Genomic DNA, 13,443 nt, shown 5'->3' with positions numbered 1-13,443 from the left:
AACATCACTTGGTCTTCACAATTATCTCACTGATTTGTAAGTATGGTGAATTTCATGGAGATATTTCGCAAATTCTATACAAGTTGTGGAAATAGTAAATATTCGTTGTATAATCATAAACATTATTATGTGTTAATTTTATTATATTGTGCATTGGATTATGCATTGAAAATCTCTGTTCTGAATTCAGAAGTATTTAAGAGTGGAGATAGACTTAAATTATACGCGATGGAGCGTTTATAAATGTTTCTTTATTACTTTGTTTCCAAAGCGAAATTAATGTATTAAATTATTTCAGCTATTGAACCGTATTAAAAAATAATAATAATAATAATAATAATAGGGAACAGAATGAATATTGAGTCTTTCGCTTACCAGAGCGACATTAACTAATTGATTCAGGAAATATTGTCAGATTTATACACTTTCATGTATAAAAGTAGTTTCATTAATAAAAGTGTGGTTGTTTAAATGTTCTTTATCAGAAACATTTGCAAATGATCTTCGTCTGAAACAGAAATAATTTCACCTTTATTGTTTTTAAATTAGTAAATACATGAACAGTTGTGAACTCTAATTATATACAAAACAACACCGAGAACGTTTGGGAGATGATTCCTCACACCAAAATAAGACAAAAAGTACAGACCAACCTGGGTGCACAAATGCTTCCTTTCGAGGTTATAGGCTACCGAAAACATGTAAAAATGAACTTTAAAACTCCATAGCTCCGAAGCTATGGGAAGTACCGTAGTCGGGTCAAGACTTCACTTAGGAACTAGTATGTGCCCTATCCAAGTTTCAAAATCCTGCGATACTTCCGCAATAGTTTTTATATAGGTACTTAGTGAGTACTTCAAATTATATGCCCCGTAGCCAAACTCCCTCTATAAAAACTGTTGCATGAGTACCTTAGGATTCTGAAACATGGATTATTGGATAGGTGACGTATTAGTTCCTAAGTGAAGCCTTGGGCCGACTACGGTAGGTCCCATAGTTTTGGAGCTATGGAGTTTTAAAGTTCATTTTTACATGTTTTCGGTAGCCTATAACCTCGAAAGGAAGCATTTGTGCACCCAGGTTGGTCTGTACTTTTTGTCTTATTTTGGTGTGAGGAATCATCTCCCAAACGTTCTCGGTGTTGTTTTGTATATAATTAGAGTTTACAACTGTTCATGTATTTACTAATTTAAAAACAATAAAGGTGAAATTATTTCTGTTTCAGACGAAGATCATTTGCAAATGTTTCTGATAAAGAACATTTAAACAACCACACTTTTATTAATGAAACTACTTTTATACATGAAAGTGTATAAATCTGACAATAGACCTTTAAAGTTATTTTGTTTTCAAGTTTTCGGCAGCCTATAACTTCGAAAGGAAGCATTTGTGCAGCCAGGTTGGTCTATACTTTTTGTCTTATCTTGGTGTCAGGAATCACCTAGAAAAACAGTAATGCCATGTCGAGTAATTTTCTAATAGTAGCCGCACCAGTGCTTTACACGGATTCCTGAAGTCCGCATGTTACAGATTTTAAAGAATAAAATAAATAAAATAAAAATAAAAATGCAGAAATTTAATTGATTGTTTAAACAGAATGCAATTATATTGTTGCAGATACATCATTTCCATTGGTTAATTGTTTATTGGTAGCTGACAGGGGTAGATATGCCTCCATTGTTGTTGTGTGCTACTATTTCAATAGTTAATTACAGACGAACATAAAGTTGTATAAGTTATGGTAAAACTAATTTGTTTGCGGCAGAAGTAATAATAATAATTAATATTCGTCTTTTTCCTTTCTGCACAAGAAGAGGAGGAGCAAAGAAAAGAAAAGAAAAGGTGGAGGAAGAAACAGGAAAAGTGAAGACAGTATTTACTTTTTCTTTCTCTGTTTCTTTTGTTTACCTCGTTTCTTTTTTTCTTTTTCTCCTCCGGTTTTTCTTCTTCCGTTTTTAATTTCTTTTGAGAAGATCCTAGCGTTTTTCTCGTGGAGAAAGGAATTAATTTATTGTATTCCTATCTTCGTCTCTCTTTTTCATAAGAAAGAAAAAGATGTCATAAGAATAAAAAGCCCTTTTTCTTCCTTTCTTTTTAACAGAGAGAAAGAGAGTGTTTTTGTTTTCCATTTCGTAATCCTGATTCTCACGCAGGTTCATTAGAAAATAAACCTTTGAATTTAATTTAATGTCTCACGATTATGCCCTTTAGGCTGAGGAAGACAATGATTGAGGTAAGCGAATGGTGATGGAACAATTGGTAGAATGAGAATGGAAACGGGAGTGTCCCGAGAAAACCCACGGACATGATGTTGTCCACTTCATTAAAAAGAAACGCAAAATAAAGTTGATTCTTTTCTCTTTCTCCCTCTCTCTCTCTCTCTCTGGTTGCGAGAGGAACTTCCTCCTGGTATATGGTTTGCGTATGCGTCTTTGGCGCACGAGAGCCGGGCGAGGTTCCCGGTGGGAGCTCATGTGGTTCGGATGCCACGCTAGGATGTAGGTTCATTTCTAATAAAGCCTCGGTGCTGAAGAAGATGTTGAACTCCAAATCAATAAAGCTAGTTGGGAGAAGATGAGGTAGAAGCAGGGTGAAAATTTCACTCTCTTTCCTTCTTTTGGAAAGAGGAGACGATAAAAAGAAATGAAAGGAAAAAGAACATAAGAAAAAAGAAGGAAGGAAGGCAGAAAAGAGGGTGGCAGCAGCATTATATTCAAAATCTAACTAGGGATGACTCCAAAGTTGAACCTTGGATCTGCGGACAACCTATATATTTTCTAAAAGCGTTTGTCGAACAAGTTCCAAAACAGGTTTCAATTCCTTGCCCAGAAGTGACCCCACTCCTTCAGGGTTGGAAATATATAGAACAATTTGACCTATATATCGAAGTACTCCGCATGACTAGTAGATTAAGAATACAATACGCACTACCCAATTATATTCTATAACAAGGTAATAAACCCAAAAAATAATTATTTTCACTATAAATATCTTATATTAGTGAACCTCTGTATCACGCCATAGAGTGATCGTGAGACAGCGTGAGTTACGTGACCCTCACACCTTAAAAACAAATGCCAAGTCCTGGCAGCACCATCTTGCCAGGACCATGACATGTGAGTTACATGACTCTCACACATATCCAAAAACTAAAGCCAAGCTCCGGCAACCAGAGCCTTCTTCCCTCACATTATCCAGGCCTTGTTGTGGCTAAGGGCTTAAACCCTGAAGAGTAACCAATCGGGTTTATATAACTACAAAGGAAGAACTGTTCGGATCGATAAATGAGCTCAAATTACAACCACGACTAATTTTCCCTTATTAGTAACTCAAAATCTATTGAGCGTTTTAGTACCGTGTGACCTATCAAACAACTCGTTTAGAAGAGCAGTTGACGAATATATAATGAATATACTAATCTGGCAACGTATGTAGGTGAGATCTAGGAAAGTATAGAAATTGAAATACGTACACCGAATATGTCACATCTAGCCATAACAATGAGTCACATTAGTAGTTGTGATCTCAACTTTATAGGTCCACTAATATAAGATATTTATAGTAAAATAATTTTTTTATTTTTTATTCATTACTATAGGATATAATTGAGTACTCTGTATTATATTCTTAATCTACTAGTCATGCAGATAGCTTTGATATATAGGACATATAAGTCAAGCTGTTCTATATATTTCCAATCTTGAAGGGGTGGGGCCATTTCCGACAAACCCTTTAGGAAACAGATAGATTATCGCCAAATTCAAGGTTCAACTTTGGAGTCATCCCTGGTAAGTAGCAAATTATTTAACTTAAAATCTAACTCATGGGTTAGTGAACAAACATTCTTCTTCAGATATTTATTTATCTTTTTTCATGTTAAGCTGTACATTATAACTTTGTGCCACTTAACTATTTATATTGTGTTTTTCCACAGTTCGATGAAGGTATCTACAATAAAACGCTTCGAGCCTGAGCAATACAAGATACTTGAAGAACGATATAAAGGAGGAAAACTCCCGGAAAGAGTGTATTTTAACAAAGGATTGTGAGAAGACGAAATTAATAGAGCATTTATGCTGTTTAGTAGAGCAGGTGGAATGTTGTATTATGTTATTATTATATATATACATATATGTATTGTTACAATGTTGTTACAAGGAATGAAAATGGGAATAGATGTTCATGGGCATATTTCTTTGGGGGTAATTTTAAGGATCTCTTTTTTGAGATATATACATTTATATTCGTTTTAATCACTAGTTCTGTTGTTAACATTTATTGCACGAATACATGTTTCAACATCATGCAAACTTTGCTATGAAATATGGCAATAAATTTATTGTTTTTTTTTAAAAAAAATAATATGCCATGTGAAACGTTCTGGAAACATAAAGCAATGAAGTTGAAGAAATATTTTATGTGCCTCAAGCGAAATCATTTTTGTCAATATATAGACAACATATACGCGAACAATATATTCAAAAACGAAACTTTTTTGTCGTTACCAAATAATTGGAAGCAACACAATATTGATCAGAAATTCAGATCTAACTCATCTATTTGCCTCAATAAATGCTGGTAGTTTTAAATAATGCCGCTTCCGTGTAACTGAATGCACTAGATCCGAAGATCGGTACTTGTTTGAAAGAGATTTTTAGCTATTGATTCAGCACTATGAAATAATCTGGAAATAAACTAAGAAAAGCAAACTCGGGCATAGAATACCCAAAACAACGACGATAGGAGAATAAGTGTTAACCTGTCACAAATTTTACATGCATTATAAGTACTCCATTTTAACACATTGTCTTATCAAGGTTGCTTTCTTTCGCAAGGAAATACTGAGTACCTTCCCTGTACTAAGCTAAAATTCGCCTGCAGCGCCATGAACTTTAATATGCTTAATTCCAATTTTACTTTCAGCAGCAGAATGTGTATATATCGAAAAAACTGTAAATTTGAAATTAATAACCCTTTGATAAATTCAGCAATCGTTAATTATGGTTAGGAGAATTCGATCTACAACACACACTGAATGAGTACTCGTGCATATAAAATTTTTGCCAACTCAGCTTGAAGACTCACTTGAATGTTTCATTAGCATTACAACTAAAATCTAAAGACTATAACGAAGCCAGTGTGTCTCGAATTGCACCAAAGCCTTACCTTAACCCATTAGAATTGTCGGAATAGTGTCAACTGAGGCTTTGAACATTGTACAGCTGCATCTAGCTGTATGCATTTTTTCCAATAGGGGATGGGATTATTTTCATGCTAATAGCGGTAATGAAATGAGTTTTTTTTTTTTTTTTTTTTTTTTTTTTTTTTTTTTTTTTTTTTTTTTTTTTTTTTCAAAGTAGTTTAGAGTGTAGGAAGCCTCAACATGTCTCTCGATCTAGGGAATGGGTTCCAGTACGGCAGCCAATCCGGTAATTTGAATTGCCAATCTGGCATTCACGTAAAGTGACAAATGAAACTTCAAGAAGTATAGAGATAGGTTAATCGATCTACAGATAACTTCATCACATTCAAGTTCTTCGTTCAATAGTGAATGTAACAGGAAGCAAAGTAGTCATTGTAGGACAAAAGGCCTTTGTAGCAGATGGAAATTAATGTTAGAATTAATTGCTGCTATTTATAGATGTCGTATTATTGACTTTGTTTCGTAGCTAATAGTAAACGTGATTGACAATAATGACATGAGATTTGTAGCTTTTCAGATCGAGTATAGAAGGGGAAAATGTGTCGATTGAACTTCCACATGCAATAATGAACGAAGTGCTGTTACGTCCTTCCTTTGTTTTTGATAGTTTGTGTTGTTTCCAGTTGTTTGGCATATCCAAATGGATATTAGTTTTGCTTTACCTATACCGTATAGTTCTTTCTGTTTATTTTAAGGAGTAGTGAAAGTAATTATTTTTGTAGTTCTTTATTTTAGTAAGCATAGTATGTATAAACTGAACCTACTGCGTTTTGTTTATGTTCATTGTTGTTGTTGTTGTTTTTGTTTTATGGAGTTTAGCTGTCGATCGTAAAAATTGTTTTTGAAGAAATGGACTGTACTGCTTATTACATCCTACAAGTTGGGTACATATATATTCAAAACTTGGGTATTAAATGTAATCATTGAAGATAGCATAATATACTGACGCTCTGTAGATCGTACATGTTCATATAACTTTTAAATAATGTTACTGTTTTGCCTTTTATTATTATTATTTAAAGGTAACAAAGGAAACGAAAAAGTGCCATTGTAACATGCATTCCATCCAGGGGTACAAGATTCAGAACACTCTAAGCGCAGTTTAGTTTTTGCAGATGACGAACAACATATTATGTTTTATGTGGTTGTTTTCTTCTTGTTTACTTTCAGCATTCATTTTTATCATTACTAGAGCCCAACGTTTATAAGAATTTCTACCATTACAAACTTCTGTAGTAAATTCATTTCATACCTTATCTTCTGTCATTTTCACAATAAAATTCGAACTTCCAGTCTTTTCTTATCTGCTTCCTATGCAGGTTATAATATCAGTCAAGTTTTTAGTTTCATATTGTAGCAATCCTTGGATTTATGAGTGATTGCGAAGAATTTGACAGTGATTTTAGAAATGCGATATAAAATTTACTTAAAAATGACTGAAAATAAATACTAAATATTAAGCTGAATTTCTTACTTGTTAATCCTGGTAATTATAATACAAATGATTTTAGTCGGAACTGTTTTTACTGCTAGCCTGAATTGTTGATGTTAGATTTTATTGGCTTATAAAAGCGTCGAAGCGTTCCCACTTCTCGATACAAATGTCATATATTGTTGCTGAAGAAGAGCTATTTTACATGATGATAAGTATGTTTTCTTAATGAAGCCAAAATACTAGCAACACAAAAATACAGGTGTTTCGAAAAGTTACACAACCTTATGGAAAAACGTTTCTTATTATTATTATATTCAGAGGTAACTGTCTGTTCAAAGAATGTAATGAACACACGATTACGTTATATGGCGCTCCAAACGTCAATTTTCTGTGAATACAGAGGCAACTCCTTCAGCACATATGTGTTGTCACTTGCCCATAACCGAGAATTTTGGGCATTAATGTATCCATCCAGATGGAAGCATACCTCATCAGTCCAGTACTAATAATCGAGTTACTCCCCTTGTGACACAGATTCCATGAACCACGACAGTAGTCTTTTCGGGCATCCCTATCTTCAGACAGCAATTGCTGGACCACTGTAATGTTATGGGAGTACAATTTCAGATACTTGGACTGCTAATGAAAAACCCAGACTGACTCAGAAGTCATCCCACTGTTTTTTTTGACTCTCAACATACGCAGTTTCCAGATCGATAAACTATTCTTCCGTTAACAACCTTGGTTGACTGCCTCTCAGTTTCTCCACTATACTATTTTCTTGAACTTATCGTATAGCCGCTTGAGGGAGGATTTGTTTGGAACATCTTTTCTGTACTTCTCTGTATCTAAACCTTACTACTGGTGCGGATGTACTCTGTCACAGTGAATGTATACTGTTCAACGTATAATTATTCAGCACCTATAACGGAACAAAAGCGACTGATTAGATTCCCCATAAGATTGCGTAACTTTTTGAATACCCTGCATTTTTGAGGTTCGTTTATGATCTTAATTATTTTGTATTAAGGAGGGCACCCTGGGAGGATTGACTGCAACAAAATTAAGATCACAAATTAACAGGTTTATGGTGCAACTGTTCCTTATGGTGAATACAACCTTGACTGCTGTAATTGGTACTTCACGTTTCTACTCATGGTTTAGTTACATAGTGCTTCCATTCTGGAAATTATTCTCCCAACTACAGTTATTTCCTTCGTCGAAATAATGTTTTTTAATAAATGTGAGTAAATTTTAAATGTTTTTAGAATGTATTTATTAATAATTTGTCCTTGTTTGTACTATGAACTTTTTACATATACTTTAATTTCCATATGGCTTCCTTTTATAAATGAAAATATGTTGTTGGCAATGGATAGCTATTTATTTATAATTTATAATACTTATTATGCATTTCGCAGGCAATAAATGAAATAAATAATAAGCTAGCTCTTGGTATGAAATTATTTTCAAAACAAATAGTTGAATAGGTGTAAAATCCGTCAAAGGCAATACTTACTTCTTGCTAGCTTTATTACACGTTTTTATTTACAATAGTATAAAATTTGTACCGTCTTTACTCATGTAAAGAGATAGGTATAGGAACTCAAATTAAGTATATATAGCGAATATAATTTAGTTTAGGAAGATAATACATATGAAGAGTAAGGGGAAAAAAAAGAAGGAATATCACAAAACTGCATTTTCGAGAAAACGTTTTAATATTGAAAACCGCGTACTAAATGAATAGGGTTAGTCAAATTTTTTTGCCCCTTTCCTTGGATATTTCTACATCTACGCATGCATGGCATATATAGTCAAATAGTACAAAGAGTCACCAACATTTAGGACAAAGCACCCGTTAAAGCACACACATGGACATTCCTTGTTTTTTCCTCCCATACCCTTCATATTAGTTATGTACAGAGAAAATAATAGAAAATAGCGGTGGCAACCATAATGTTCGTGGAAACTTTTTTAGAGAGCTATTGTTAGAAAACACTCGATTTTCATGAAGCCGAATTTGTTAGTAAAGCAAATCCTGGATTCGACTTTCGATAAGGGTATAGCTTTTTCGAAAGCAATATTTAAAAAAAAAAATAGCGGAGCGACTTGAATTAAGAGTTAGGGAAATCTGATCTACAAAGCTAGGAGTAATAACATCGTGAGTCTGTACACTAACCATCATCTCCCAGTCGAATATGCATCATGTGACCGATCATGGTTCCTCATGGGCTATAACGCTAGACGAATGAGTGAATTATCAGTAATAATTTTTTAATCCAGAATAATTTCTGCTTGTCAAGAGCTTATGAAAGCAACACACAGATTTTAAAATCCTTTGAACAGATAGATAAAAACGAAAGAGTTTCATTGTGTGGGGAAAAATCATGTGACTGATTCAATCAACAAAATTATATAATGCAACATTATTGTTTCATCGAGGGAACGGCACATTTCATTGTCCGAGTTATTTTGTGATGAACAATGAAAATTTACTGTAATAATTTGTAACTTCGGTCAGAAATGTTCACAGAACTGATCCGAAGTACGTGCGACATATGAGACAATGCTGTCGTTTAATTGATTAACACTGTCTCATGGAAGGTAATACGCTTCATATTCTATTTAACTAGGCGTAATGAGAAAAAAATACTAGTCCATACAGGAACAATTTACAGTTTAAATCGTCTATGCTTGTGAGTTATACATTTGGGGAAATCACAATGGAAAAATTTACGGTAATTTGGGCATATATTTTGTTAAGCTTCACCAGCTGATAAAGCACACGTTACGTAAGTTTAGGGTATTTTAATTAGTTTCGTTTAGATTAGATTAGATTTGTGGTGGGGATAAACGGAATTTAATCCGTAATTTTTCTCTTTGCTGGCACCAAGAATTTGGAATTTTTCAAATGTGGAGATGTTTGCAAGATGGGGATAGAAGTTTTATGTTCGTTTTTGTTAAATTAGACTTGGTAAGAAGTGAAGGAAACTTTACTTTGAAAAAGTGCAGAAAGCTTGCAGCAAGAGTCAACCCTTCATATCATTTCAGTATCAAACCGATTATGACATAGTAGCAAAACAGATTTACAAATGAAATAGAAAGGGAATTATAAACTTGTAATTCGACATGCTTTTACGTCAAGCCACTTATTGAAGGTGGTAGTAGAACAATAGCGAGCAAAATACACTTTTAAGCAATATTTACTCATATTACCTCATGTGTTAGTTCTTTTACTAAGCTATTTCATTTGTTTAATTCAGTGTTTGCATGTGTGCATTTCATGTTTTTGTAGCATCAAATAAATGCATGCAGATCGATAGTGTTATTTACATATTTTTGGTGTAAAATGTTACAAAAGCATTTTTTTTATATATATATAAAGTACAACACATGTTTATTACTTATGTTATAAAATGAATTCCTGCACCCAGTACAAGTAAAGAAGTAAAGTATGTAATCATTGTCTGTAATGCTTATGCAAACCTTAAGGAGAGATGTGTGTTTTAATAATTATGTTTAGATATTTGTATCTGAACGTCAAAACGATGCTTCTACTTTCGAGACAATAAAATAATTGTTACTTAAGGTTGTGAAAATAAGTGTTGTATTATGTTATAACCTTAAATACCCTGTGAAGACAATTGAGGAGTTGATTGAAAGAAGGGTATAAATCTGAGAAAGTCATTTTGAGAAAATTGAAACTAAAAATGTGATCTCATTTTAGGGCATTTCTCTCGCACTATGCTATCACATTTTCAAAATAAGCACATACACATTCATCTTTAACAGATTACTGTAAAAATAGCCGCTTGTGTTAGTTGTAACTTCATAAAACTGACTCAAATACAAGGCATACTTTCCTCAATTGTTTCTCAATAGAAAGTTGTGTTATCGTGTTGTTCATGTACACTCATGTCCGATATGATTGCTGCATATCTATAACTGTCTTCTTGTAAGAATATAATTTGATAATGATTTTGCAGGGATATTATTACTGATTATGATGTTATGTCCACTTTTATTACTGATGTTATGTGTATAATCGGGAAGTGTGTATTATTTGTGGTAAATTTCATAAGAAAAGAATGAGTAAAACAAAATGTTGCTAAATGGACAAGAAAGTTTTATTTTCGTTTTATTGTTCTTATTTACTGCTCTTTTGACATGAAATTTGCCATATACATGTCTTTGCCGATTATACACATACCAACTTTATAAGAAATACCGGACGAATTCGTTACCAAATTATGTTCCTACAACAACACATTTATAGACATACGACAATAATTTTGGACGTGAGTGTACCATTTGTTTCTTAACTCTCTATTCAAACTGGAAGTAGCAGAAAGGAACCACTTCCGGTTTCAACGTTGGTTGCTATAGACTAAACACTATAAGATGTAGCGAGAAGAGGTTTTCTGCCATCCAATAAGCATCCAAAGAATATATTTCGTGTCCACTCTAATTTCTCTACTAAAACAGGAATTGGTAAAAAAAAAAATTACTACCACTTCTAGTTTTAATATTTATCAAGTCATACAAACCAAACTCCACTTAGTGTTCAGATGACAGTGAAAAAAAAAAAAAAAAAAAAAAAAAAAAGCAAGTACCCATTTGCTCGTGTATTTTCAATTTTCTTTATTGCTTTAATATCCAATCTCTAACTATGGTTCTGGTTTCAAATAACAGAACAGTATTTTGCAAAGTTTCCAGAAACAAATCTCTACTCACGATGAAAGAAATGTGTATTTGTAATGGATACAGTCTATAGAAAATTCAACTTTTTTAAGTCCTTAAAATACTACAAAGTTAAAAGATAATCTACCACCTCATCCAAAAATGCATTTTTTTCTTACATTCACCATACCGAAGTGTTAACATTTGTCTCAGATAGATATCCATGTAGGTTACAACCTGAAAGTTATTTTTCCTACCTCAGTGTTGTGGATTTTTTGTATTTAAATTTTTTTTTGTACGCCATGTTAAAAATGGTTCCTATGAGTCTGGGCACCATATTGGCTGTTTCTCTGAATGCATTTACCACGATAAATTGTGTCCTGTGTGTTGTGTTTAGACAAAGACGTTCAATATGCGTATGTAAATGAAAATTTATGGATTGTCTTCCGACACGCAATGCAAGTTTCATAGTTCATAGTTGACTCTCGATTTACTTCACCAGGGAAAAATAAATAAAACAATGAAAGAATTATTGAAGTTCCCTACCATTTGTTTTTGGCAATCTTAACCCTCTCCCCTTCTTTTCTTTGACCATACTTCGTGACGGGTTACTAACAAATCGCATCTTACAAGCGTACATCATAAAAAAAAAAAAAGAAAGTCATTATAATGATGCTCCCTGGAAGTGAATCTTTACCCAGTGTAGTAAAATTTGCAATCGCTCAGTGAAAAAGCCGAATAAAGTGATCCTACATGAATTAAACATGAGTGATCTCGAAATAATTTGTGAAATGAAGACAATGGAAGTAAAGGGAGAACTCGTACAAAAACCAAGATTATCATGTTTTTCGCCACGAGATCACATGATATTGGATGGTTAGTGCCTGCAGAAGTACTTGCAAATGAGAGGAAACGAAAGTTTATATGAAATTTCGGAATGCTTTGCTATTCAAAATTGTAATAATCATATCTAAATAATCTGTTAAAATGATTATGCTCAGGGGGTCATGACTTTGTGTAGGGATTATCTGGATCTTAACATAGAGGATGAGAAAGTTTATCAAGGTGTCTATCGGTCACGAAAGTCATGAAAAAGTCACGAATTCAGAAAACGGTCATGAAAGTCAAGAAAGTCACGAAATTTAGCTTTTGGGTCACAATTGTTTTATCTGTAAGTATAGATTGGAAAATTTTGTTTATTAAAACGTCAAAATTCACTACCAAAAATGAGTATGGTCGGCTTTAGACGCTACCAAATCGCAAGCAAACCACGCTTCTACTGCATGCATGAAAATTCGGCCCAATTCACACCCAAATTCGCTCTTGAGAATGTGACTAAATTATACGGCCTGGAAAGAAAAAGTCACGAAATTTCAGTTTGAAATTTTAGTAGACACCCTGTTTATGCACGGAATCTGTGCTTTTATTACTGATGAACGAGGACTGACTTGTATTTCCTGTGAAGAAGGCTTCACAAGAATTCAAAACGAGAAAGAAAAGTGAAGAAACACAATTCTTTAGTGAAAATTTCGCTGTTCAATCTCCAATTTTCATGAAATAGTATAAAACGAAATCATCAGTCTTTCTTGCTGATCCATCATTGTGGGAATGGAAAACTCCCAACGTAAATTGGACATTTTTCAAACAAACACTAGTGAATATTCTCTTTTGTGGTAGTGCATTCCATAATTTGATATTTAAAATTTGGCATCAATTGCAAAACAGAATAGTAAGACATATTTTGAAGTAATTTTAATTAAAAATCCAAATAGCTATTTAGGAGAAAAATGTCTTTAGTGTTTGTGTTTTTTGGAGGAACGTCAGCATTTCAATTTATAATTTCAACAGGACGTAAGTCGGTTTCTTGAACCTGATTAGTCCTGCCAATAGTTTTGATACACAAACGTAGAAAAAAGAAGTGATTGAACTCGCAGGTTTTTGATGGTAACCCTTTCTCTTACTTCTTCGATATATATATTATTTGTTTGTTGAAGTTCTATCGTTCCTTTTCAAAACCGAGGCCTGTTAATTTGAGATGGAATCGGAACCACTTTGATGCGTTGCTCTTCCATCGGGAATCACACTTGGGACCCTGTACATGAAAGGCGCTCGCGTTGGCTAC

General features: G+C 33.5%; 1 protein-coding gene across 1 annotated transcript in view; it reads left to right on the top strand.

The window, feature by feature from the left end:
• LOC145664138 (sideroflexin-2-like) overlaps positions 1-10,243 on the top strand; it is a 96,405-nt gene extending 86,162 nt beyond the window's left edge. Inside the window, exon 8 of the mRNA XM_081730573.1 lies at positions 3,935-10,243. Coding sequence (XP_081586699.1) covers positions 3,935-4,049 — 115 coding nt within the window. The 3' untranslated portion in view covers positions 4,050-10,243. The remainder of the gene's footprint in view (positions 1-3,934) is intronic.
• The last annotated feature ends 3,200 nt before the right edge of the window (positions 10,244-13,443 follow it).

Source organism: Thermobia domestica, chromosome 1, assembly GCF_964235325.1.
Source record: "Thermobia domestica chromosome 1, izTheDome1.hap1.1, whole genome shotgun sequence".
Lineage (NCBI taxonomy): Eukaryota > Metazoa > Arthropoda > Insecta > Zygentoma > Lepismatidae > Thermobia > Thermobia domestica.
This window is presented reverse-complemented; position numbering and strand designations above follow the sequence as displayed.